Source organism: Miscanthus floridulus, chromosome 2, assembly GCF_019320115.1.
Source record: "Miscanthus floridulus cultivar M001 chromosome 2, ASM1932011v1, whole genome shotgun sequence".
NCBI classification, from domain to species: domain Eukaryota; kingdom Viridiplantae; phylum Streptophyta; class Magnoliopsida; order Poales; family Poaceae; genus Miscanthus; species Miscanthus floridulus.
The window spans coordinates 178628428-178648384 of record NC_089581.1 but is presented as its reverse complement, the minus strand read 5'-3'; the positions used below and the strand labels follow the sequence as shown (position 1 = coordinate 178648384).

General features: G+C 53.4%; 3 protein-coding genes across 3 annotated transcripts; all 3 read left to right on the top strand.

The window, feature by feature from the left end:
* The first annotated feature begins 1746 nt into the window (after positions 1–1746).
* Positions 1747–5797, top strand: LOC136535877 (phosphoinositide phospholipase C 2-like). Its single transcript, XM_066528313.1, has 9 exons — positions 1747–2486; positions 3171–3367; positions 3519–3654; positions 3728–3979; positions 4071–4297; positions 4426–4543; positions 4909–5061; positions 5143–5229; positions 5358–5797. Exons 1-9 carry the CDS (start codon positions 2064–2066, stop codon positions 5646–5648), a joined length of 1884 nt encoding a protein of 627 aa, XP_066384410.1. The 5' UTR covers positions 1747–2063; the 3' UTR covers positions 5649–5797.
* A 48-nt stretch (positions 5798–5845) lies between these two features.
* LOC136535878 (rhodanese-like domain-containing protein 10) lies at positions 5846–7129 on the top strand. Its single transcript, XM_066528314.1, has 2 exons — positions 5846–6432; positions 6541–7129. The coding sequence occupies exons 1-2, from the start codon at positions 5978–5980 to the stop codon at positions 6731–6733; spliced, it is 648 nt and encodes a 215-aa protein (XP_066384411.1). The 5' UTR covers positions 5846–5977; the 3' UTR covers positions 6734–7129.
* A 4864-nt stretch (positions 7130–11993) lies between these two features.
* On the top strand, positions 11994–12764 carry LOC136537519 (uncharacterized). Its single transcript, XM_066529462.1, has 2 exons — positions 11994–12068; positions 12384–12764. Exons 1-2 carry the CDS (start codon positions 11994–11996, stop codon positions 12762–12764), a joined length of 456 nt encoding a protein of 151 aa, XP_066385559.1.
* Positions 12765–19957: the final 7193 nt, after the last annotated feature.

The following is a 19957-nucleotide window of genomic DNA, read 5'->3' as shown; positions in this document are numbered from 1 at the left end:
AGCCAATGTATCTCTATTGTGCTGCAATATGTGCCTTACAACACAGATGTCTGAGAATCCTATGTTCCAATTCTTCCATATTATAGAATACCAAAAGCCAATAGTAAACTATCGTGTAGGCATGTACGTACTTGCTGTGTGGGCCACTTCCTTGACCTTCTAACTCGCTACTTCCGTGATGGCGTGATCAGGTGAGTATTTTTTCTTTTTCTTTATAAGTACATATATATAATACCTATATTATATATTATATTGTACACTTGCCTATTAAACAGGTATGCCAGGGCATTGCCGGCATACTCTGTGGCTCCGCCACTGCTAAGGTGGTGTTTGGATCTAGTGACTAAAATTTATGAGATATGTCGGGAGGATGTTGCATAGGGTATTCGGATACTAATAAAAAACAAATTAAATAATCCGTCAGTACTCCACAAGACGAATTTTTTAAGCCTAATTAATTTGTCATTAGCATATGTTTACTATAGCAAAACATTGTCAAATCATAGACTAATTAGGCTTAAAAGATTCGTCTCGTAAATTAGTCGCAAACTATGTAATTAGTTTTGTAATTAATCTATATTTAATACTTTATGTATGTATCTAAATATTTGATGAGACAACGACTAAAATACAGGAGGTACAACCAAACACCCCGGAAGTGGTGGTGCTGGTCTGGGCAACTTGTCAGGTAGGGCCTCTACAATGGTTAGCGGTGCCCAAACAAGCATAGGCCCCACCACTTATTTGGGCTTCGTGCTTCACAGGCTGCAACGGGTGGCATTGCTCGGCATCACTTCAGGGACCCACCGCATACTCACCATGCAAGCAAAATAAAAAAAAAATAAAAAAAATCGACACCTTTCTCTTTCCTCAGTTTCGACGGACCGTCACCGCCTGCTCCTCTGGTCTCCGCTACGGAGAATTTATCCTGTTTTCGTCTTCGTTAACTGTCTCAGATATAGATTCTTACGTATCCCGTATCTGTCGGACATCGATCGAATAACAGATATCCGATAGGTACTACATACCCGATAAACAAGGACATTTGGGGTCGTAGCTTTACAATCGAAGACGTTTCTTCTTCAACCGGATATAAGTGTCAAGGTCTCAGAGATGCCGAGAAGAAGGAGCGAGGTTGCGAGGAGGACGAGCAAAGGTGACAGAGAGACCGAACTGAGGAAGCGATGGGCACGAGCGCTTGTGAGGCAGGCGTGCTTGTGCTGTTGGCGGAGATGATGAGGAAAAATTGAACCAGGGTTCCTAGAACACACAAACTATATATATGATTGTTCAGATTTGGGCCAAAATACCTATGTTGAGTTTCTTTGGGCCTAATACTCGCATGACAGCTCAAATAGTCGAGTTCCCCAACGGGTAAAAGGGACGGGTAAACAGGGAACATTCCCGTACCCGCTATACCCATCGGAGATAGATTCTTGCCCATTTAAATTTCCACGGGTAAAGATATGATCACATCCCCGTCCCCTAATGGATCAAATACCCATCGGGTATCGGGGCCCGTTGCCATCTTTACGCAAGACGTGCACCGCTCTCCATTTTGGCCCCGTCCGCATGCTTTTAAACGGCTTGATCCACTTCTTTTTTTTTTATCTGAAACGATGTTTTCCTCTCATAATTTTTTTTCAAATTTCTACAGATTTCTCTAAAATTCCTCCAAGCGAATGGAGCCTTTACTGATATCACTCAGAGTTATCTTCACTTGTCTTGTTCGAAGTCAGGGCTAAAAGTATCGTTCACTAATTTGTTATAAGCTCGGTTTATAAGTCAAACGAATGGAGCAACTAGCTGCAATGTGAAGAGCGCAGCTACAATCTTCTCTTTCTTCTCTCGGCGTCACTCAAGAGCAACACTGCGGAGGGCCTTCATCACACAAGTTGGAGAAAAACGTGAACGGACACAGATGCAAGCAGCTGCGTTTAAGAAGAATCAATCAACGGCGAGCGCAGGGTACTTAACCAACCGGCAGTTCCCCGAAAACTTCCCTTCCCTCCTCTGCACGTTCGTCCACCCTCCAAATCGCCCTGAAACCTCGCGACGCGAAAATGCCCAAACGAGACAAAGCAGTTTCCCAGCGCGCTTCCCCACCCCACACACCTCCGCCGGGGACGGACATCGAGGCCGAGGAGGCAGACCAGGCGGGGGCGTCCGCGGCGGAGATGGGGACGTACAAGTGCTGCATCTTCTTCACGCGCAGGTTCGCGCTCGCCGACACCACAACGCCGGAGGACGTCCGCGCGCTCTTCTCCCGCTACGCCGGCGGCTCGCCGTACATGCTTGCCGACGACCTCCGCCGCTACCTCGCCGCCTGGGGAGGGGCCGACGGTGAGGTCCCGGAGCAGATCATCGATCGTATCCTGCAGGATCGCAGCCGCACCCCGCGGTTCGGGAGGCCGGCGCTCACCGTTGATGACTTCTTACACTTCCTCTTCTCCGAGGACCTCAACCCGCCCCTCCGCTGCTCCAAGGTAAGTCCACCCGGAAGTTGCTCGATCCCCAATCCATATGCGGCTTCATTCATTGTTTCCACTGTCTATTGGTGCGATTGCTGTTTGCGGGGGTGGATTATGCAATGTAGCCAAATCAGTACCGTTTGCAGATCACATAGGGGTTTGTGAGCTGCTCCTCATATAATGCCTGTGTCAGTTCAACATTTTGTGGATCACGAAATGGGACTTGTGAATGTGAACTGCTCCTCATATAACGCTGTGTCAATGGGACATGTGCAGCAAAGAGCACAATTACATAGTCCATTTATTTTGTCTTTCTTAGCGTCATAGCTTCATAGGCTTGACGTTATGGTTCAAAGTGATGTCTCTATCAACTAATTAATGCATCTCTAATGTTGTCGCATACTCCCATTGCCTTTGGTAATTTTGTGTCATGACGTGCCATGCTTAGCAAGCTCAGGGTTGAATGGTGATATATATACTGCTTTGTGCTTTGGGTTTGATTGATAGATGCACTGTTTCTTCATAACAGTTCTGAATTTCGTAATTAGCTAATATGTTGGCTGTTGCTATCGAAGGAAAAAAAATTTATGTTGTCAATTATCTGCTGTGGCTAGCATGTGCAGTTCCATTATTGATGTGCGGTTTTAATGATCTGGTCTGCACTCCATGAATTGTTTGACGTTAAATACCTTTTTCCAGGTCCATCAGGACATGAACGCACCGCTATCGCACTATTTTATATACACTGGACACAACTCGTATCTGACCGGTAATCAACTCAGCAGTGACTGCAGTGATGTTCCCATCATCAAGGCACTGCAAATAGGTGTTCGTGTAATTGAATTGGACATATGGCCAAATTTTTCTAAAGATGACATTGATGTTCTCCATGGAAGGTATATATCTGCACGCATTGATACTTTGTGCATTCCTTTCATGAGTTTTTTTTTTCACACCATCTTGTTGAAACATTATTTCGATACTGAAAACTGAAGCTGCCATGAGATGTGCTGCCTGTGACTTCATTCACGTTTTCACTCTTCATAGGACACTGACTGCCCCAGTATCACTTATCAAATGCTTGAGATCCATCAAAGAATATGCTTTTGTTGCATCTCCCTATCCTGTTATTATAACACTAGAAGACCACCTTACACCTGATCTTCAGGCGAAAGTAGCTAAGGTAACTGCATTTCTTTGAATGATTAATATATGGCAGGTGATTCTAGTGTAGCTACTTCTGAAATTTTGTATAGATGGTCCTTGAAGTGTTTGGAGACATCCTGTATTACCCTGAATCGAAACATCTTCAAGAATTTCCTTCACCAGAAGCTCTAAAGGGGCGTGTCATTCTCTCAACAAAACCCCCAAAGGAGTATCTCGAAGCAAAGGGTGACACCACGAAGGAGAGAGAAATTGAGACCCAGTTTAAAAAGGGAGAAAGGGAAGAAGCAGCATGGGGAGTAGAAGTTCCAGATATTCAGGATGAGATGCAATTCGCTGACAGGGTACAGATCTTAAATTCTGCTACATTTTACCGTTTGTTTACCTAGCCTGAAAGTTCTGCTCATCAATATTTACTACATGGTGCTCTGGCAGAATGATGATGATCTATTATACCGCGAAAGAGGTGCGGATGGTGATGATGAGAAGAAAACAAAGCATGTGGCAGCAGAGTATAAACACCTCATCACTATCAAGGCAGGAAAGCCAAAGGGTCCTCTCGTGGATGCCTTAAAGAACGATCCAGACAAAGTTAGGCGACTCAGTTTGAGTGAGCAAGAACTTGCAAAAGTTGCAGCACGTCATGGTCCCAACATTGTGAGGTTTGTTTCCCAAATATATTTTGATTGTTGACCAATGTTAGAGGAGATATGACATAATACTGTCATAACTCCTTAGTTGTCCACTTTTCCTCTCTTACTGAAGAGCTCTTCCTGTTTGTTCCAAACAGCTTCACGCATAGAAATATGCTGAGAATATACCCAAAGGGAACCCGGTTCAATTCATCCAACTATAATCCATTTCTTGGCTGGGTGCATGGTGCTCAAATGGTGGCATTCAATATGCAGGTCTGACTGTAATCTGAACAACATATTCTGGCCTGATTGAACTCCAATAGTTCCCAACTTTCCTGTTAGGGTTTGTATCAATATTCACTTTACCACATTTGTACCATAATCTTGTTTCTAATCAAGTTTCATTTTACCATTGTGGTCATGTCTTGGTTGCTCAGTTGGTTCATGATTAGGGTATATACCGTGAGCTTACTTTTTAGCAAATCGTTAAAAGGAAACCTGATTAATTTGTTTAGAGCTGTAACATAAGCAATGCCAGAACTAGCTAGTTGTGTTATGGTGTATTTTCCCTTCGCTTAAGCATGTGTAGAAGCTGCCTAATGTCATGAATACCTGCTATATCCATTTTTTTTCTCCAGGGACATGGAAGAGCACTTTGGTTAATGCATGGTTTTTATAAAGCCAATGGCTGTTGCGGTTATGTGAAGAAACCAGATTTCTTGATGCAAACTTGTCCAGATGGAAAGGTGTTTGATCCGAAGGCAGATTTGCCAGTGAAGGCAACATTGAAGGTAGATGGTGTGTTTCTTCCTCTTTTTCGCTCTCTATATGCATGGGTTTCAGAAATGTGTTGATTCGGTAGTGGTTTGCAGGTCAAGGTTTACATGGGGGAAGGTTGGCAAAAGGACTTCAAGCAGACACATTTCGACACATACTCACCTCCAGATTTTTATGTAAAGGTCTGTTCACTCGTTGCGCCCGTGCCAATCTTTAGAAGTCAGCGACGCCTTATAGATCGTCCGAAGCACAGTCACGCCAGGCCTGAAACTTGGGGATGCATTGCTAATTTGGTTCGGTTCGCCAACAGGTTGGCATCGCCGGAGTTCCATTAGACTCGGTGATGAGGAAGACGAAAGCCGTGGAGGACAGCTGGGTGCCGGTGTGGGAGGAGGAGTTCGCCTTCCCGCTGACCGTACCGGAGATCGCGGTGCTCCGCGTGGAGGTGCACGAGCAGGACGTGAGCGAAGACGACTTCGGCGGGCAGACGGCGCTGCCTGTGGCGGAGTTGCGGCCAGGGATCCGCGCCGTGCCGCTGTTCGACCACAAGGGGCTCAAGTTCAAGAGTGTCAAGCTCCTCATGAGCTTCGAGTTCGCGTAGCGTCCTGCAGCAGAAAACGATTATGCTGCCATGTGCGTCGATCGATGTTCGTTTGCAATAGGAATCGACCTTTTCATGCCGGTTTTGTGCCGCTGCGTTGCCGCTGACGCGCCTTGAACCTGCCGGTGTGCGACAAATCAACGCGCAGAGATCTCGTCGAGCTCCGCCTCATCTGTTAGGACGAATCGTACGGCCAGGAGATGCAGTGACCAGTGTACCAACGGCGCGGATTAGACCTAAAATATCATGTGGATAAGAGTGACCTGGAAACGAACGCGAGTGAGGCCTGAGCCTGAACTGACAAACAGCAACCAAAGCAGCCAGTGCCCATGGCGATGGGTGCTGCGGCGGCCGCATCCACCTGCATCAGGTCCGCCTCCCCTGGCCTGCCCCGTTGTCGCGTCAGGGCGCAGGCGACGTCGTGGTCCGGAGGAGCCGAGGCGCTGGTGCGGTCGGGTGCGGTGAAGGCCGTGCGGCCGAGGGACGCGGCGGAGGCGCTGGGCGCCGAGGGGTTCCGGCTGCTGGACGTCCGGCCGGAGTGGGAGCGCGCCCGCGCCAGCGTGCGGGGCTCGGTGCACGTGCCGCTGTTCGTGGGGGACGATGACATGGGCCCCGTGACGCTGCTCAAGAAGTGGGTTCACCTCGGCTACATCGGGCTCTGGACCGGCCAGGGCTTCACCAAGATGAACGACCGCTTCGTTGAGGACGTCGCTGCCGCCGTCGTCGCCGGCGACGGCGGCAGCAAGGACGCCAAGCTTCTCGTCGCTTGTGGCGAAGGCCTCAGGTAAATAACAACACTACGCAAGTGTGCGATAAGAGATGCGACGCTAGCTCGTACGTGTAACAAAGCTAAGCTTACTCATTGCGTGTGGTTCAAATTTCAATTCACAAGGTCGTTGATCGCGGTGAGGATGCTGCACGACGACGGGTACAGGAACCTGGCGTGGCTCGCCGGTGGGTTCAGCAAGTGCGCGGACGGCGACTTCGCAGACGTGGAGGGGGAGAGCAAGCTGCAGTACGCCACCATCGGGGGAGCGTCCTACATCTTCCTCCAGATCCTGCTGCTTCTGGGAGTGGTGAAATGATCCACGAGTCCTGCACATTGGCACGGCGCCCGCGGCCACCCGCACAGGCGCACACGTCGTCTCCATGTTGTTACGCCTTCCTCGACCGTTCGATCTGGTCTGTTTTGCTTTGCTAGTACTACCATTATATTATCAGATGTACTACTTTGCATGTGGTGGCAGAATAGTTAGTAGCAGCAGAGTTTATCGCGGCTGGACTACAATAATGCCGGAATGCCACGGCGAAAAATGTGCGCATATGGGTGGCAGTGGTAGAGATATAGGCGCGCACACATTTGACATTCCTATGAATCCTATCTCGTCCGTCTCTCCACGCTGCACGCATCAGTCATATTACTAAGCACTTCTTTTTGAGAGCTTAAAAAACAGCAAGAGGCTGGATCTGTAATAAGAATTGGTTGTGTGCAAAACTTTTACAAAGACCGGAATAAAAATTCCCTTTTCTAAAAAAAAAATTGTCGCAAAAAAAGCTTTGCCATATAATAACGGGCCAAGGCGATCGGCTCGTTGCGGCCCTAATACATGTTCAGGACCGTCGTAAGCCCATGGAAGCCCCCTAGTCCCACCCCTACAAGGCGGTTTCTGTACGGCTGAGAAGTGAGAAACAAAAACAAGAGTTTCTGTACCGTGCAAAGGCACTGCAGGTAACAGAGGTTGGATCCGAATTCTAGAGGGGTTTAGTGTAGCTCAACTCGACTATAACTCTGTTTGGCTAAGTAGTTGCACTGTCCAATATATAGACGTGCTGTGTTTTTTAAGCACATGCATATTACTGGCCTGCATATGCGCATGTAGCCAATGGAGGATTAAAAAAGATAAGTTAGGTGGAACTCCTTTCAAGCTTTCATGGATACCAATTTACAGAATGAGCTCTATGCTTCGAGTAGTGGTAGCGAGGCTCGAGCCCAGCCCGCCTTAGTGCTAGATCCGTTCATGTATGTAGCCATAAGCCACGCACCCTTTTTCTTTGTTGAGAGCTATACTGTTTGCTACTACAAAATGCGGTTTCATAGGTAGTTGAAACACATTTCCAAAGTGCCGGACATATGGGCCAGAGTACCCGCACCGTCCGTATATTCGACCACGTCTACTTATCAGGCCAGAGACCATGATGGTTGAAGCCCACAAAGGCTAGGCGAATCTACCAGCTTGGAGGACAAGACGTAGCAAGAAATATCTAGAAGCTGATTCTATCTAGTAGATCTCCTTGTTATAAACTAGAAAATCAATCTGATAGGCCGATCGTCCTCATTGTAACCCTACCCCCTCTGCCTATATAAATTGGGCAGGGACCTTGCGATCGGCATCATTTCATTCCACCTCATTCCATCATATCTACTACGTAGTTAGGAGCAACAACCACTGTACCGAACATACAAATACAAGAGCAGCAGCACCACTGGAGTAGAGTTTAGCACGCACCGCGTTCCGAATCAGTATAAAATCCCTGTGTCCCATGTGATACCATCTGATTCATCTTACGCGAATTAGTTGTTAGGTATTGCCGGAGCTAAACAATCCGACAGTTGACGCGTCAGGTAGAGGCCTTTCGCGTATAGATCTAATAAGTTTCGGATGGGAATTTTCTTCATCAACAACATCGTGCCATCTTGTCGGGTACCATAAATCGGGGTACCCCGAGCGTACACCAAAAGAGTCACTTAAATCTCATCAACAAACAAAGCCAGAAGGTAAGTCACGGGTTCACCACCAGCCCCGTCTGAGCCCACCGGCTCTCTGCCTCGCCCGAGGCCTCGCGCGGGAGGTCTCGACACCTTGACGAAATCTCCGCCTCGCCCGAGGCCTCCCACGAGAGGCCTCGGCAAGGAGCCCAATTTCCGTCTCGCCCGAGGCCCCGCGCGTACAGCCTCGGATGAGACAGTTATTCCCCGTATCGCCTGAGGCTGGCTTGGCAGTAACCCGTCGCTCCCGCCTCGACCAGTCTTCCCGACAGCATGTCACGTCCTATTAATGCATCAACCACTCCTGCAATCTCAGCCGGATGACGGCTCGACACCACGAAGTGGCCGACGGGACGAGGAGTCGCATCAACACCATACCGGCTAAGACGAGGCATGGCGGGGATTATCGGCCACTGTGTTCCGGCGCTGTGCCCATGATTAGCGCCGGCGCTACGCAGTGCCCCATAACACCCGCCCTGAGGACAACGCAGCATGGGAGGTCTGGCCCGGGTCATCATCGCCTCCGAACCAGCGTACCAGACCGACTGCTCCCTTCGAGCCTTGGCACCCTACATCAGGGCCTCGGCCATCTCGAGATTCACGTCTGCCGAGACCCCCACCATGGTTCAGCCTCGGCACCAACTGAGCCTCGGCCTCGCGCGCAGACAACCTACAGCGACCCGCACGATAACCGCCGCGCCCGCTTCGAGGTAGCCCTGGAGCTCCCATGACGCACAGGATCGGATGTGACCAGCACGTCGCCCCAGCGCTTCAAGGACGGGCCACTCCGACGACCATGCCACCACAGGAATAGGCTATAGAGCTCGAACATGCCGCCTCCGTTCACACGACGCCGTATAAGTTAGCACACGTACTACCCTGGTCCTTCCTTCAACTATAAAAGGAAAGGATTTGGGCCGTTTCTAGGAGAGGAACACAGGCACACACGAAAACAACACCCTGTAACACGCATACTCACCCGTTGTCTGAGAGCAACGTCTCAAGCAGCCCCCATCACTCCGTGCCGAGACCTGGGACTAGCTCCCTCTCTCACCCAGCTTGTAACCCCCTACTACAAGCACCTCGGTGCAAGGAATACAAGATCAATCTCTTACACTGGATGTAGGGCACCGATCGCCTGAACCAGTATAAGCCTTGTGTCTCTTTGCATCACCATCCGGGATAGGGAACACGTAGTACAAATTTACTAGTTGGTTGAGGACCCCTCGGTCCCAAACACCGATAGTTCGCGCGCCAGGTAGGGGCCTCTGCGTGTCAGTTCCATCATCCCAACAAGTTCCGGATGGCAGACCCCGTACGACCGCTGCGTCTCGGCATGGTGATTTGGTTTGGGAGCCTAGAATTCATGTCTCTAGGGCATGGGTATGACATGGTACTCCTCACGCCCTGAGCCCCACCAACCGACGACGAAGTTACGCACCGACAGCCCAGGCGCAGGCGGCGCCTGGGCGGCTGCTCTCGCCGCGCTCGCCAAGCACGACGCGAGCAGGATCACCCTGACGCTACATGAATCCAGGGCGACACGCCACTCTCCGCCGATATCCTACGACCAGCTGTTGGCGCAAGGTCCTTGGTTAGGGACCTGTCTAGCCTGAGCTTGGACAAGGGAAAAACATCGGTGGCACGCGGCGACGCCCAGTCATCAAGCTCCGCTCCACCGCTCCCTGAGGAGCCAACTCCGGCGGAGCAGAGCCCGGTGACGGCACCATCCCCATACCCCTTTGGGTTGAGAAATGCTGCCGCCTCTTATGCTTACGCTTACACTTCTGCTCACGAGGATCCCTTAGGACACAGCCAGCGCTTTGCTCTCAACCTCGACACCCACGCTGACTCCTCGGAGGAGGACGAGGCATGGCCCGAGGCGGATTTCTCCGGACTCCACGACCCTGAAGCCATGCGTCGCTTCTTGTCCGCAAGCGACTACTACTTCAGCTACTCCGACTCCAACGATGAGGGCACCTACGACCCCACTCGCGAGTGTTTCCACGTCGGGCTCAGGATGCCGAGGGCGGACGAGGAGGACGAGGGGGCAGGTAGCCGTTCCCCACTTCGCCCGGGTACAGGCACCGCCACAACTCCGCGCGTTGTCCTACCGGCAGCACAAAACGAGAACCTCGCCCTTGCACGACCTCAACGCCTAGACCTGGAACAGCTCCATGAGCTCCAGGCCAAGGTCGAACAAGACCGACTCCTTCTACAGTAGCTTCGAGACTCTCTCAAACAGGAGTAGCGAGGTCGTGGCGACAGCGGAGGAGCCCGACAGCGATGTGCATCACCGCATCCACGACGACGAAGGGAGCGAGCAACCCCCAGTCTTCAATCGTGCTAGCCAGAACGTCACGGCTGTAGCAATGCTGGTCCGCGCGATGCCCGAGCCTTCTACCATGAAGGTGCAATGGGTCCACGACGCGCTCTGCGATCTCCTAGAGACCGCCGCGGTGTAGTAGGCTGAGAGTTCCACCTCCCGACGGCACGGGGGCGCCTCGAACCTGCCTGCGGCACTGCCTCGACAGGATAAGGAAGCCTCGGTTTGTCCCGAGCCTGCTCGAGCACCGATAGCCCATAGGGTCCCCCTGCTGCTTGACCACCTCGGTAATCGACGCGAGGCGCAATGAGACCATGAGGTGGTCAGCAGGCGATGACGCCACGACAACGAGGGGCCCGCCTAGGGCTACCACCCACACCGAGGTGGCCGTTATGACAGCAAGGAAGACCGCAATCCTTCTCCTAAACCGCCAGGCCCTCGGGTCTTCAGCAGAGCCATCCGCGCTGCTCATTTCCCGGCCCAGTTTCGGCAACCAGCCAATCTCGCAAAGTATAGCGGCGAGACCAACCCTGAACTCTGGCTTGCCGATTACTACCTGGCCTGCCAGCTAGGTGGCGTGGATGATGACCTGCTCATCATCCGCAACCTCCCCTTGCTCTTGTCAGATTCAGCGCGAGCCTGGCTCGAGCACCTTCCTCCATCACAAATCCACGACTAGCACGACCTGGTTAGGATCTTCGTCGGGAACTTCCAGGGCACATATGTGCGCCCTAGGAACTCTTGGGATCTTAAGAGCTATCGCCAGAAACTGAACGAGTCTCTCCGATACTTCATCCAGCGCTTCTCCAAACAGTGCACCGAGTTGCCCAGTGTCGATGACTCAGAAATCGTCTAGGCTTTCCTCTCTGGCACCACCTACCAAGACTTGGTCTGAGAGTTAGGTCAAAATGTGCCACGCTTAGCTACCGTGCTCCTCGACATCGCCACCAACTTCGCCTCAGGCGAAGAAGCTGTTGGAGCCATCTTCCCCGACAGCGACACCAAGGGGAAGCGGAGGGATGAGGCCCTCGAGGCCTCAGCCTCCCACCTCCCCAAGAGAAAGAAAAAGGGCCGCCTAGGGAAGCAGGAGGTCCTGGAGGCCAATCTGGTCGTGGCCACAGAACGTAAGAATCCCCGAGGCCTCAAGGGCCCTAGGCCCTTCGATGACATGCTTAGGAAACCTTTCCTGTACCATCAGGGCCCGGTAAAGCATGCCCTCAAGGATTGCTCCATGCTCCGACGTTACTACTCCATGCCCCCCGATGATGACACCAAGCCGAAAGGGGCCGGCGACCGGGACGATGACAAGGACGATGGGTTCCCCGAGGTTCACAACGCCTTCATGATCTTTGGCGGACCCTCAGCGTGCCTCACAGCGCGCTAGCGGAAGAGGGAGCACCGAGAGGTCTTCTCAGTCAAGGTGGCCACTCCCCGATACCTCAACTGGTCTCGGGAAGTGATCACCTTTGATCGAGATGACCACCCCGACCATGTCCCGAATCCTAGGCAGTACCCGCTTGTTGTCGACCTAATCATCGGCAACACCTGGCTCACCAGGGTATTGATGGACGGGGGCAGCGGCCTCAACATCCTCTATTCCAGCACCCTGGAGCTCCTAGAGATCAACCGTTTGCGGCTCTAGGGCGACGCCGTGCCCTTCCATGGCATCGTGCCGGGGAAACGCACGCGACCCCTTGGGCGCATTGACCTTCCCGTCTGCTTCGGCACCCCATCCAACTACCATAAGGAGGTACTTACCTTCGAGGTGGTTGGATTCAGGGGAACCTACCACGCCATCCTGGGGCAGCCGTGCTACGCCAGGTTCATGGCGGTCCCCAACTACACCTACCTCAAGCTCAAGATGCCAGGTCCCAACGGCGTCATCATGATCGAGTCCATGTACGAGCATGCATACGACTCCGACATTGAGTGCATCGAATACGCCGAGGCTCTTGTGGAAGCCGAGACCCTCATCGTCGACCTCGACCGGCTCGGTAGCCAGCTGCCCGAGCCCAAGCATTGAGCCGGCACGTTCGAGCCCACGGAGGTCATCAAGCTCATCCCAGTCGACCCCGCCTGCCCCAATGACCGGGCGCTGAGGATAAGTGCCACCCTCAACATCAAATAGGAGGCCATGCTCATCGACTTTCTCCGCGCAAACACCGACATGTTCACGTGGAGTCCCTCGGACATGCCAGGCATACTAAGGGAGGTCGCCGAGCATGCCTTAGACGTCTGGGCCAGCTCCAGATCGGTGAAGCAGCGCCTGCGCCGATTCGACGAGGAAAAGCGCAGGACCATCGGTGAGGAAGTGCAAAAACTTTTGGCGGCTGGGTTCATCAGGGAAGTATCCCATCCAGAGTGGTTAGCTAACCCTGTGTTGGTCAAAAAGAAAAATGGGAAATGGAGGATGTGTGTAGACTACACTGGTTTGAACAAATCCTATCCAAAAGTCCCTTTCCCATTACCTCGAATCAATCAAATCGTTGACTCCACTGCGGGATGCGAGACTTTGTCTTTCCTTGACGCATATTCCAGTTACCATCAGATCAAGATGAAAGAGTCCGACCAGCTCGTGACTTCTTTCATCACCCCATTTGGCATGTACTGCTATGTGACTATGTCTTTCGGCCTCAGAAATGCAGGGGCCACTTACCAGCGGTGCATGACCCAGGTCTTTGGCGACCACATCGGGCGAACCATCGAGGCCTATGTGGACGACATCATAGTCAAGTCTAGAAAGGCCAAGGATCTCATCGACGACTTGAAGATAGCCTTCAAATGCCTTAGAGAGAAGGGCATCAAGCTTAATCCCAAGAAGTGTGTGTTCGGGGCCCCCCGAGGCATGCTCTTGGGATTCATAGTCTTAAAACGCGACATCGAAGCCAACCCGGAAAAGGTCTCGGCCGTAACCAGCATGGGACCAATCAGAGACCACAAAGGAGTACAGAGGGTCATGGGATGCCTTGCGGCCCTAAGCCGCTTCATCTCGCGCCTCGGCAAAAAAAGGCTTGCCTCTGTATCGCCTCTTGAGAAAATCCAAACGCTTTTCTTGGACCCCCGAGGCCGAAGAAGCCCTCGCCAAGCTTAAAGCGCTGCTCACCAATCCTCCCGTCCTGGTACCGCTGGCCAGGGATGAGGCCCTCTTACTATACATCGCCGCAACAACTCAAGTGGTCAGCGTGGCCATGGTAGTAGAGAGGCAGGAAGAGGGGCGTGCTCTACCCATCCAACGACCTATCTACTTCATCAGTGAAGTGCTCTTCGAGACCAAAGCATGCTACCCCCACATCCAAAAACTTATCTATGCCGTAGTCTTGGCTCGACGCAAACTACGCCACTACTTTGAGTCCCACCCGGTAACGGTAATATCATCTTTCCCCCTGGGAGAGATAATCCATAACCGGGAGGCCTCGGGTAGGATAGCCAAATGGGCTGTCGAACTCATGGGGGAAGCCCTGACCTTTGCGCCTCGGAAAGCAATCAAGTCTCAGGTCTTGGCTAATTTTGTGGCTGAGTGGACCGACACCCAACTGCCACCTGCTCAAATTCAGATGGAGTGCTGGACCATGTACTTCGACGGGTCCCTGATGAAGACTAGGGAAGGCGTGGGTCTGCTCTTCATCTCGCCCCTCAGAGTACACATGCGCTACATGGTTCGGCTCCACTTTGCCGCCTCCAACAATGTAGTTGAGTATGAAGCCCTCATCAACGACTTGCAGATCGCCATCGAGCTTGGAGTACGGCGTCTCAACATCCGGGACGACTCGCAACTCATCATTGATCAAGTCATGAAGGAGTCAAACTGCCTCGATCTCAAAATGGAGGCATACTGCAAGATGGTACGTCGCCTAGAAGACAAGTTCGACGGTCTCGAACTCAACCACATCGCCCGAAAATACAACGTGGCCGTGGACGAACTGGCAAAGATGGCCTCGACACGGGCTCCGGTCCCCCCGAACGTCTTTGCTAGGGACCTCCACAAGCCCTCCATTGACTACGCCTTGGCAGCAGAAGGGGGGCCACCGGCCAAACCCACCACGGGGCTCAATGCCTCCTCGGCTGCCAAGACTCCTTCGGCTGAGCCCGAGGTCATGGAATTGGACGCGGGGCCTCCCTAGACCAACCAGAGCATGGACTAGCGAGTCCCGTTCCTTGATTGGTTCGCTCAGGGAGAGCTTCCTAGCGATAGGACCAAAGCCCGACGGCTTGCATGATAAGCCAAGACTTATGTCCTCTGCAATCACGAATTGTACAGGCGAAGTCCTTCTAGCGTCCTCCAACGATGCATCACCACCGAAGCAGGCCAAGCCCTACTTTGGGACTTGCATGCAGGGGCCTATGGGCACCACGCGGCGCCTCGGACGCTCGTCGGAAATGCCTTCCGCCAAGGGTTCTACTGGCCGACGGTGGTTGCCGACGCCACCAAGTTAGTACGCTCCTGCGAGGGATGCCAGTACTACGCATGGTAGACACACCTCCCGGCCCAAGCCCTCCAAACCATCCCCATCACTTGGCCATTTGCCGTATGGGGGCTCGACATGGTCGGGCCTCTACAGAAGGCGCCCGGGGGCTACACCCATCTCTTGGTAGCAATCGATAAATTTTCCAAGTGGATCGAGGCTCATCCGATCAATCAAATCAAATCCGAGCAAGCAGTGCTATTCTTCACCGACATTATCCACAGGTTCGGGGTTCCAAACACCATCATCACTGACAATGGGACACAGTTCACCGGCAAAAAATTCTTGGTGTTCTACGATGACCACCACATCCGTGTGGCCTAGTCGGCCGTAGGACACCCAAGGACAAACGACCAAGTAGAACATGCCAACGGCATGATCCTACAAGGCCTCAAGCCAAGAATTTATAACCGGTTGAAGAAGTTTGGCAAGAAATGGCTCGCCGAACTCCCATCGGTCACCTAGAGCCTGAGAAACACTCCAAGCCGAGCCACGGAGTTCACACCTTTCTTCCTAGTCTATGGTGCTGAGGCCATCCTCCCTACTGATTTGGAATATGGTTCCCCGAGGCTATAGGCCTACAATGAGCAAAGCAACCGCACCACCCGCGAAGACGCCCTCGACCAACTAGAAGAAGCCCGAGATGTTGCGCTGCTACATTTGGCCAAGTACTAGCAAGCCCTACGGCGCTATCAGGCTCAGCGCATTCGAAGCAGAGACCTAAAGGTAGGCGACCTGGTGTTGAGGCTAACACAGAGCAACAAGGGCCGCCATAAGCTGACCCCAACATAGGAAGGGCCGTACATCATCGCCCAAGTACTGAAGCCCGGGACCTACAAGCTAGCCAACGAGAAGGGCGAAATCTTCACCAACGCTTGGAACATAGAACAGCTACGTTGCTTTTACCCATAAATTTCCAAGCATTGTATATATTGTTTCTCGGAATACAATTAAGAAGCGTTCTTTAGTTCTAATTTTTCAAGAAACCCCCCGAGCCCATCGTGGGTCTCGGCAATACGATAACATTATAAGGCAGACTCGGCTCTGCCTTTGTAGAACCAAGCCTCCCTCGGGGGCTAGATGGGGACTCCCCCTAAGTCACACGCACCATTTTTCAAGCACCATTCTTCAGTCGTTTTTTTGAAAAAATTCCTACGCCAAGTCTCTCTAGCACGCTCTGACGAATCAGTTATAAAAAGCCCATGGACCAAAGTCTGTTTCCTAAGCAAGAGGTCGGTAGAGTCACGAGACGGCCTACGCCTCTGGGCTATGGCACTCCCTCACCACCTCTCGCCCAAGGGACGGCTTAAGCTCCAAGGAGGTTTTTTGCAAAAAGAAATCTGATCGGAGATAACCAAGGGCAGAGGCTCGGAAATATAAGAAAAACAACTAACAAACACGAATACTTCAAAAAGAAAGGCCTCAATGACCACAAGCGTTACGATACAAAGATAATTTCTACTCTATTTTACATGGCCCCTTGGGCCCAGGTCAAGGCTCAGGGCCTCCAGCATTAGCAGACGACAGGGGAGGGACCACCTCCTCTTTGAACAGTGTTGCCAGCGCCGTGCTAGGGCCTTCCGCTGCCTCCATCAGCTTCATGACCACCGCGTCGACCTCTTCATCATCATCAGGCAGGACATAGCCATCACTGATGGCTGGGAGGTCGACGCCAATGTAGTGAGAGGCGATGATGGCCAATGCACGCTTGACACCCGTGTGCAGCACTCCTCGGAGCCGCTCACGCATCTGGCTGCTCAGCGCAATCAAACGGCTCCCAAGGGAGCTACCTGACTAAACCCCCTCGACTTCCAAGGCCTCGCAGGTGGAAAGGGCGGCACTTTTCAGTGCCTCATGCTCCCCGATCTCGGTCTCAAGCACCGTTTGCACCGCGCTGGAAGCCTCGGCCGCCCGAGTGACCTCCGCCTCCAACTCTGCGCCCAAGGAAACAGAGTAAGATTGAGCGCGAAGAAAAACAAGCCAAAAAAGGGACGGAAGCCTGCAGAACTCACCCCTGGCCTTCTGCTCCCAGCGTCGGGCCTCGACCCGAGAGGCCTTGGCTTTCTCTCCCTAGCACTGGGCCTCGGCACGGGAAGCCTCGGCCTTTTCCTTCAGGCGCTGGGCCTCGACCCAAGAAGCCTCAGCAGCCCTAGAAGCCTCTCTCCCTAGCTCTTCATCACACCAGGGAGTTAGGAGGCGAACACAAGAAAAATGAAGAAAACAAAGGGGACAATGCTCACCCTCGGCCTTTCCCCTCTAGACCACAGCCTCAGTCCGGGAGGCCTCAACCGCCGTAAGGGCCTCATCCAAGGCGCCTTTCGTTAGCTGGTGCACACTCTGCTCTACCCCCAGCTGCCCAGCAAGGGCCTTGCCCGAGGCCGTCGCTTCTTTAGCCCGGGACCTGAAGGCATCCCGATCACTGGCGACGTGGGTAAGCTCCTCCTCCAACTCCTTGACCCGCGCTGCCAAAGGGGCGACCTGCCCCTAGGCCGTGATCACCTCGACCTTCACGTCGGCACAATGAAGCTGAAGGTCCTCCACCTCCGTGCTTCGTGCCGCCAGAAGCTCGTTGGCACCCGCAAGCAGGCCCTTTTGCCGCTGGAGCTTGTCACAGACGTCCCTCTCCCGCCGAAGAAAGACCGACTTCCTAAGGGACCGGGTCTCGAGCTCCTGGGGAAGCTGAACAGGGGTCATTCACTGCAACAAAACTTAGAAAAAGACAACGTCGTACGAGAAAAGAAAGCGCGAACCTGGGCGACTCTGGGCAGTTCGTCGGCCACCACGGACAGCGCCGTTCGTAGCGACCACTCCGCCAGCTGGCGGTATTGCTCGAAGGTGTCCTAGCGCCCACCCTCGGCTGCGTCCTCAAGGGCGAACAGAGGCTCCCCCTCAGGGTCGACCTAGCTCCGCCATAGTACACACGGGTTATCCCACCTGTGAGGCTCGAGTCGCACCCGCACAAGGGCTGAGCTTCCCTCGCCTAGGGTCAGAACCGGCTGTTCCACGACACCGGTCTCCTCGGTGTCGACCACCTCCTGCGCCTGGGAAGTATCGTCGGAGGAGATCGGATAGACCTCTGCCTCTTGGGTGCTCTCTCGTAACAACGGCGGGCCCTAACCCAAGGGCGCCACCAAGGCCTCCGTCGCCTTCATCTCCGTCTCCCAGGTAGACAGCCTCGCCGCCATCACGACGGCCTCGGTGATCTCGAGGGCTCCGACCTCTGCCATCATGGCCTCAATGGTCTTAGGGGCTCCGGCCTCCGCCATCGTGGCCTCGGTGGTCGCGGAAACATCGACCCCCGCTGCTGCGACCTCGGCGGTCTTGGGCACCCTAGCCTCCATTGCCTCAGCCTCAAAGACCCTGGGGACCTCAAACTCGGTGGCCTCGGCAACTAAGGGCACCCCGGCCCCATCCGACTCATGAGCCTCGCCCTCGCGGGGCGGAAGCACTCCCTCCCCCGTCTGTGTCGGGGTCGTCTCGGCAGCCTCTCCTTGGGTGGCCGGCTCCATCGGGTCAGCCCTCGTCGACGCCACACCATGTTGTAGGGCGGCCTGCGCCTCCACCACCTAGTGGGTGGAGGAGCCAGGGCTCACCTTTAGCGCCTTGAGGGGCGCCAAGGAAAGCACCTCCGTAGGTCATTTCTGACTAAGGACAAATCACATACAAGGTCAGCACGAGACCAAAGAGCGAATAGAAAACGCTATGGCCCTACCCAAAAATACACTTACCCCGAGCGAGGCTGCAACCACTTCGCCACTGCAACCCTTGTCTGCACAGGCGATGGTAGTGGTAGAGGCACGACCTCCATGTTCATCAGCGCCGGTTGGTCCTCGACGGACCCCGGTGCCCTCTCGGTCCTCCATGGGGGCAGTTGCGTCGCCCCCACCGCCACTTGCTCCACCACTACCGCCGAGCCCACTAGGCTGACGACACGTTTGCCCAACACCCGCTCCTTAGGCGTGTCGGCCTCGGCCCTGAGGCGGGCAACTGCCGACCCTAGGGCAGCTCCTCCTCCTCCTCCTGGGAGCGCCTGGGCTGCTTGCCAACGCCCCGGGCACCGTCTCCCCTACGTCAGGGAGATGGTCCAAGGGACCCCGCCCCATCTCGCCCTCATCATCCTCGTCTGAGGCATCCGTCGATAATGATGGCGATGGGGACTCCTCCAACGGGAGGCCATCCTTCCGTTGCTGGCGGCGACGCTCATCTAGTTTCTCGCGCACGAGAATCTGCTTCGTACGCTTCGCCGCCTTGGCATCTTTCCTCTTTTTCTGCGCCTCAGCATGCGCCCGGTTGACCGCCTGCTGCCTCGCATCCTCAGGAACAGGCGGCGGAGAGGCTCACACATCCCTCATCCCCTGTAGGAATGGTGATCACGGATAAGGAAGCGAGAAATAATGGAAAATAGAGAGGGCTCGAGGGCTGCAGCGACGCGCGACTTACCAGCTGTTAACACTGGATTTTGGTCGATTCTGGAAGATGACAGGTAGACCCACATGCGGGAAGAAGGGTGTTCGGCAAACAACACAAGCGGTCGGCTAAATGCTTGTGCGGTCGGTTACTCTGGAAGGCGGTAACTCCATTCGGGAAAACAGAAGATGGCAGGCAAGACCGATCGGAAAGATGAGAGTTGTATTAATAAAGGAATCTATAAGTTTAGGGTAAGGAATCGTAAGTTTCCAAGTTTGTTTAGAAGTTCCTTTGTAAATCGTAGTTCTTAAGGACTCACATTTTGTCTAGGGTATAAATATTGACC

What these genes read in the sequence shown, in the direction of transcription:
- LOC136535877 (XM_066528313.1), top strand. Translation starts at nt 2,064, where the DNA reads ATGCCCAAACGAGACAAAGCAGTTTCCCAGCGCGCTTCCCCACCCCAC. An exon ending in TTCAGGCGAAAGTAGCTAAG is followed by an intron (nt 3,655 to 3,727) that starts GTAACTGCATTT and finishes AATTTTGTATAG; the next exon opens with ATGGTCCTTGAAGTGTTTGG. An exon ending in AGATGCAATTCGCTGACAGG is followed by an intron (nt 3,980 to 4,070) that starts GTACAGATCTTA and finishes GTGCTCTGGCAG; the next exon opens with AATGATGATGATCTATTATA.
- LOC136535878 (XM_066528314.1), top strand. Translation starts at nt 5,978, where the DNA reads ATGGCGATGGGTGCTGCGGCGGCCGCATCCACCTGCATCAGGTCCGCC. An exon ending in GCTTGTGGCGAAGGCCTCAG is followed by an intron (nt 6,433 to 6,540) that starts GTAAATAACAAC and finishes TCAATTCACAAG; the next exon opens with GTCGTTGATCGCGGTGAGGA.
- LOC136537519 (XM_066529462.1), top strand. Translation starts at nt 11,994, where the DNA reads ATGCCCCCCGATGATGACACCAAGCCGAAAGGGGCCGGCGACCGGGAC. An exon ending in AGGACGATGGGTTCCCCGAG is followed by an intron (nt 12,069 to 12,383) that starts GTTCACAACGCC and finishes TTGCGGCTCTAG; the next exon opens with GGCGACGCCGTGCCCTTCCA.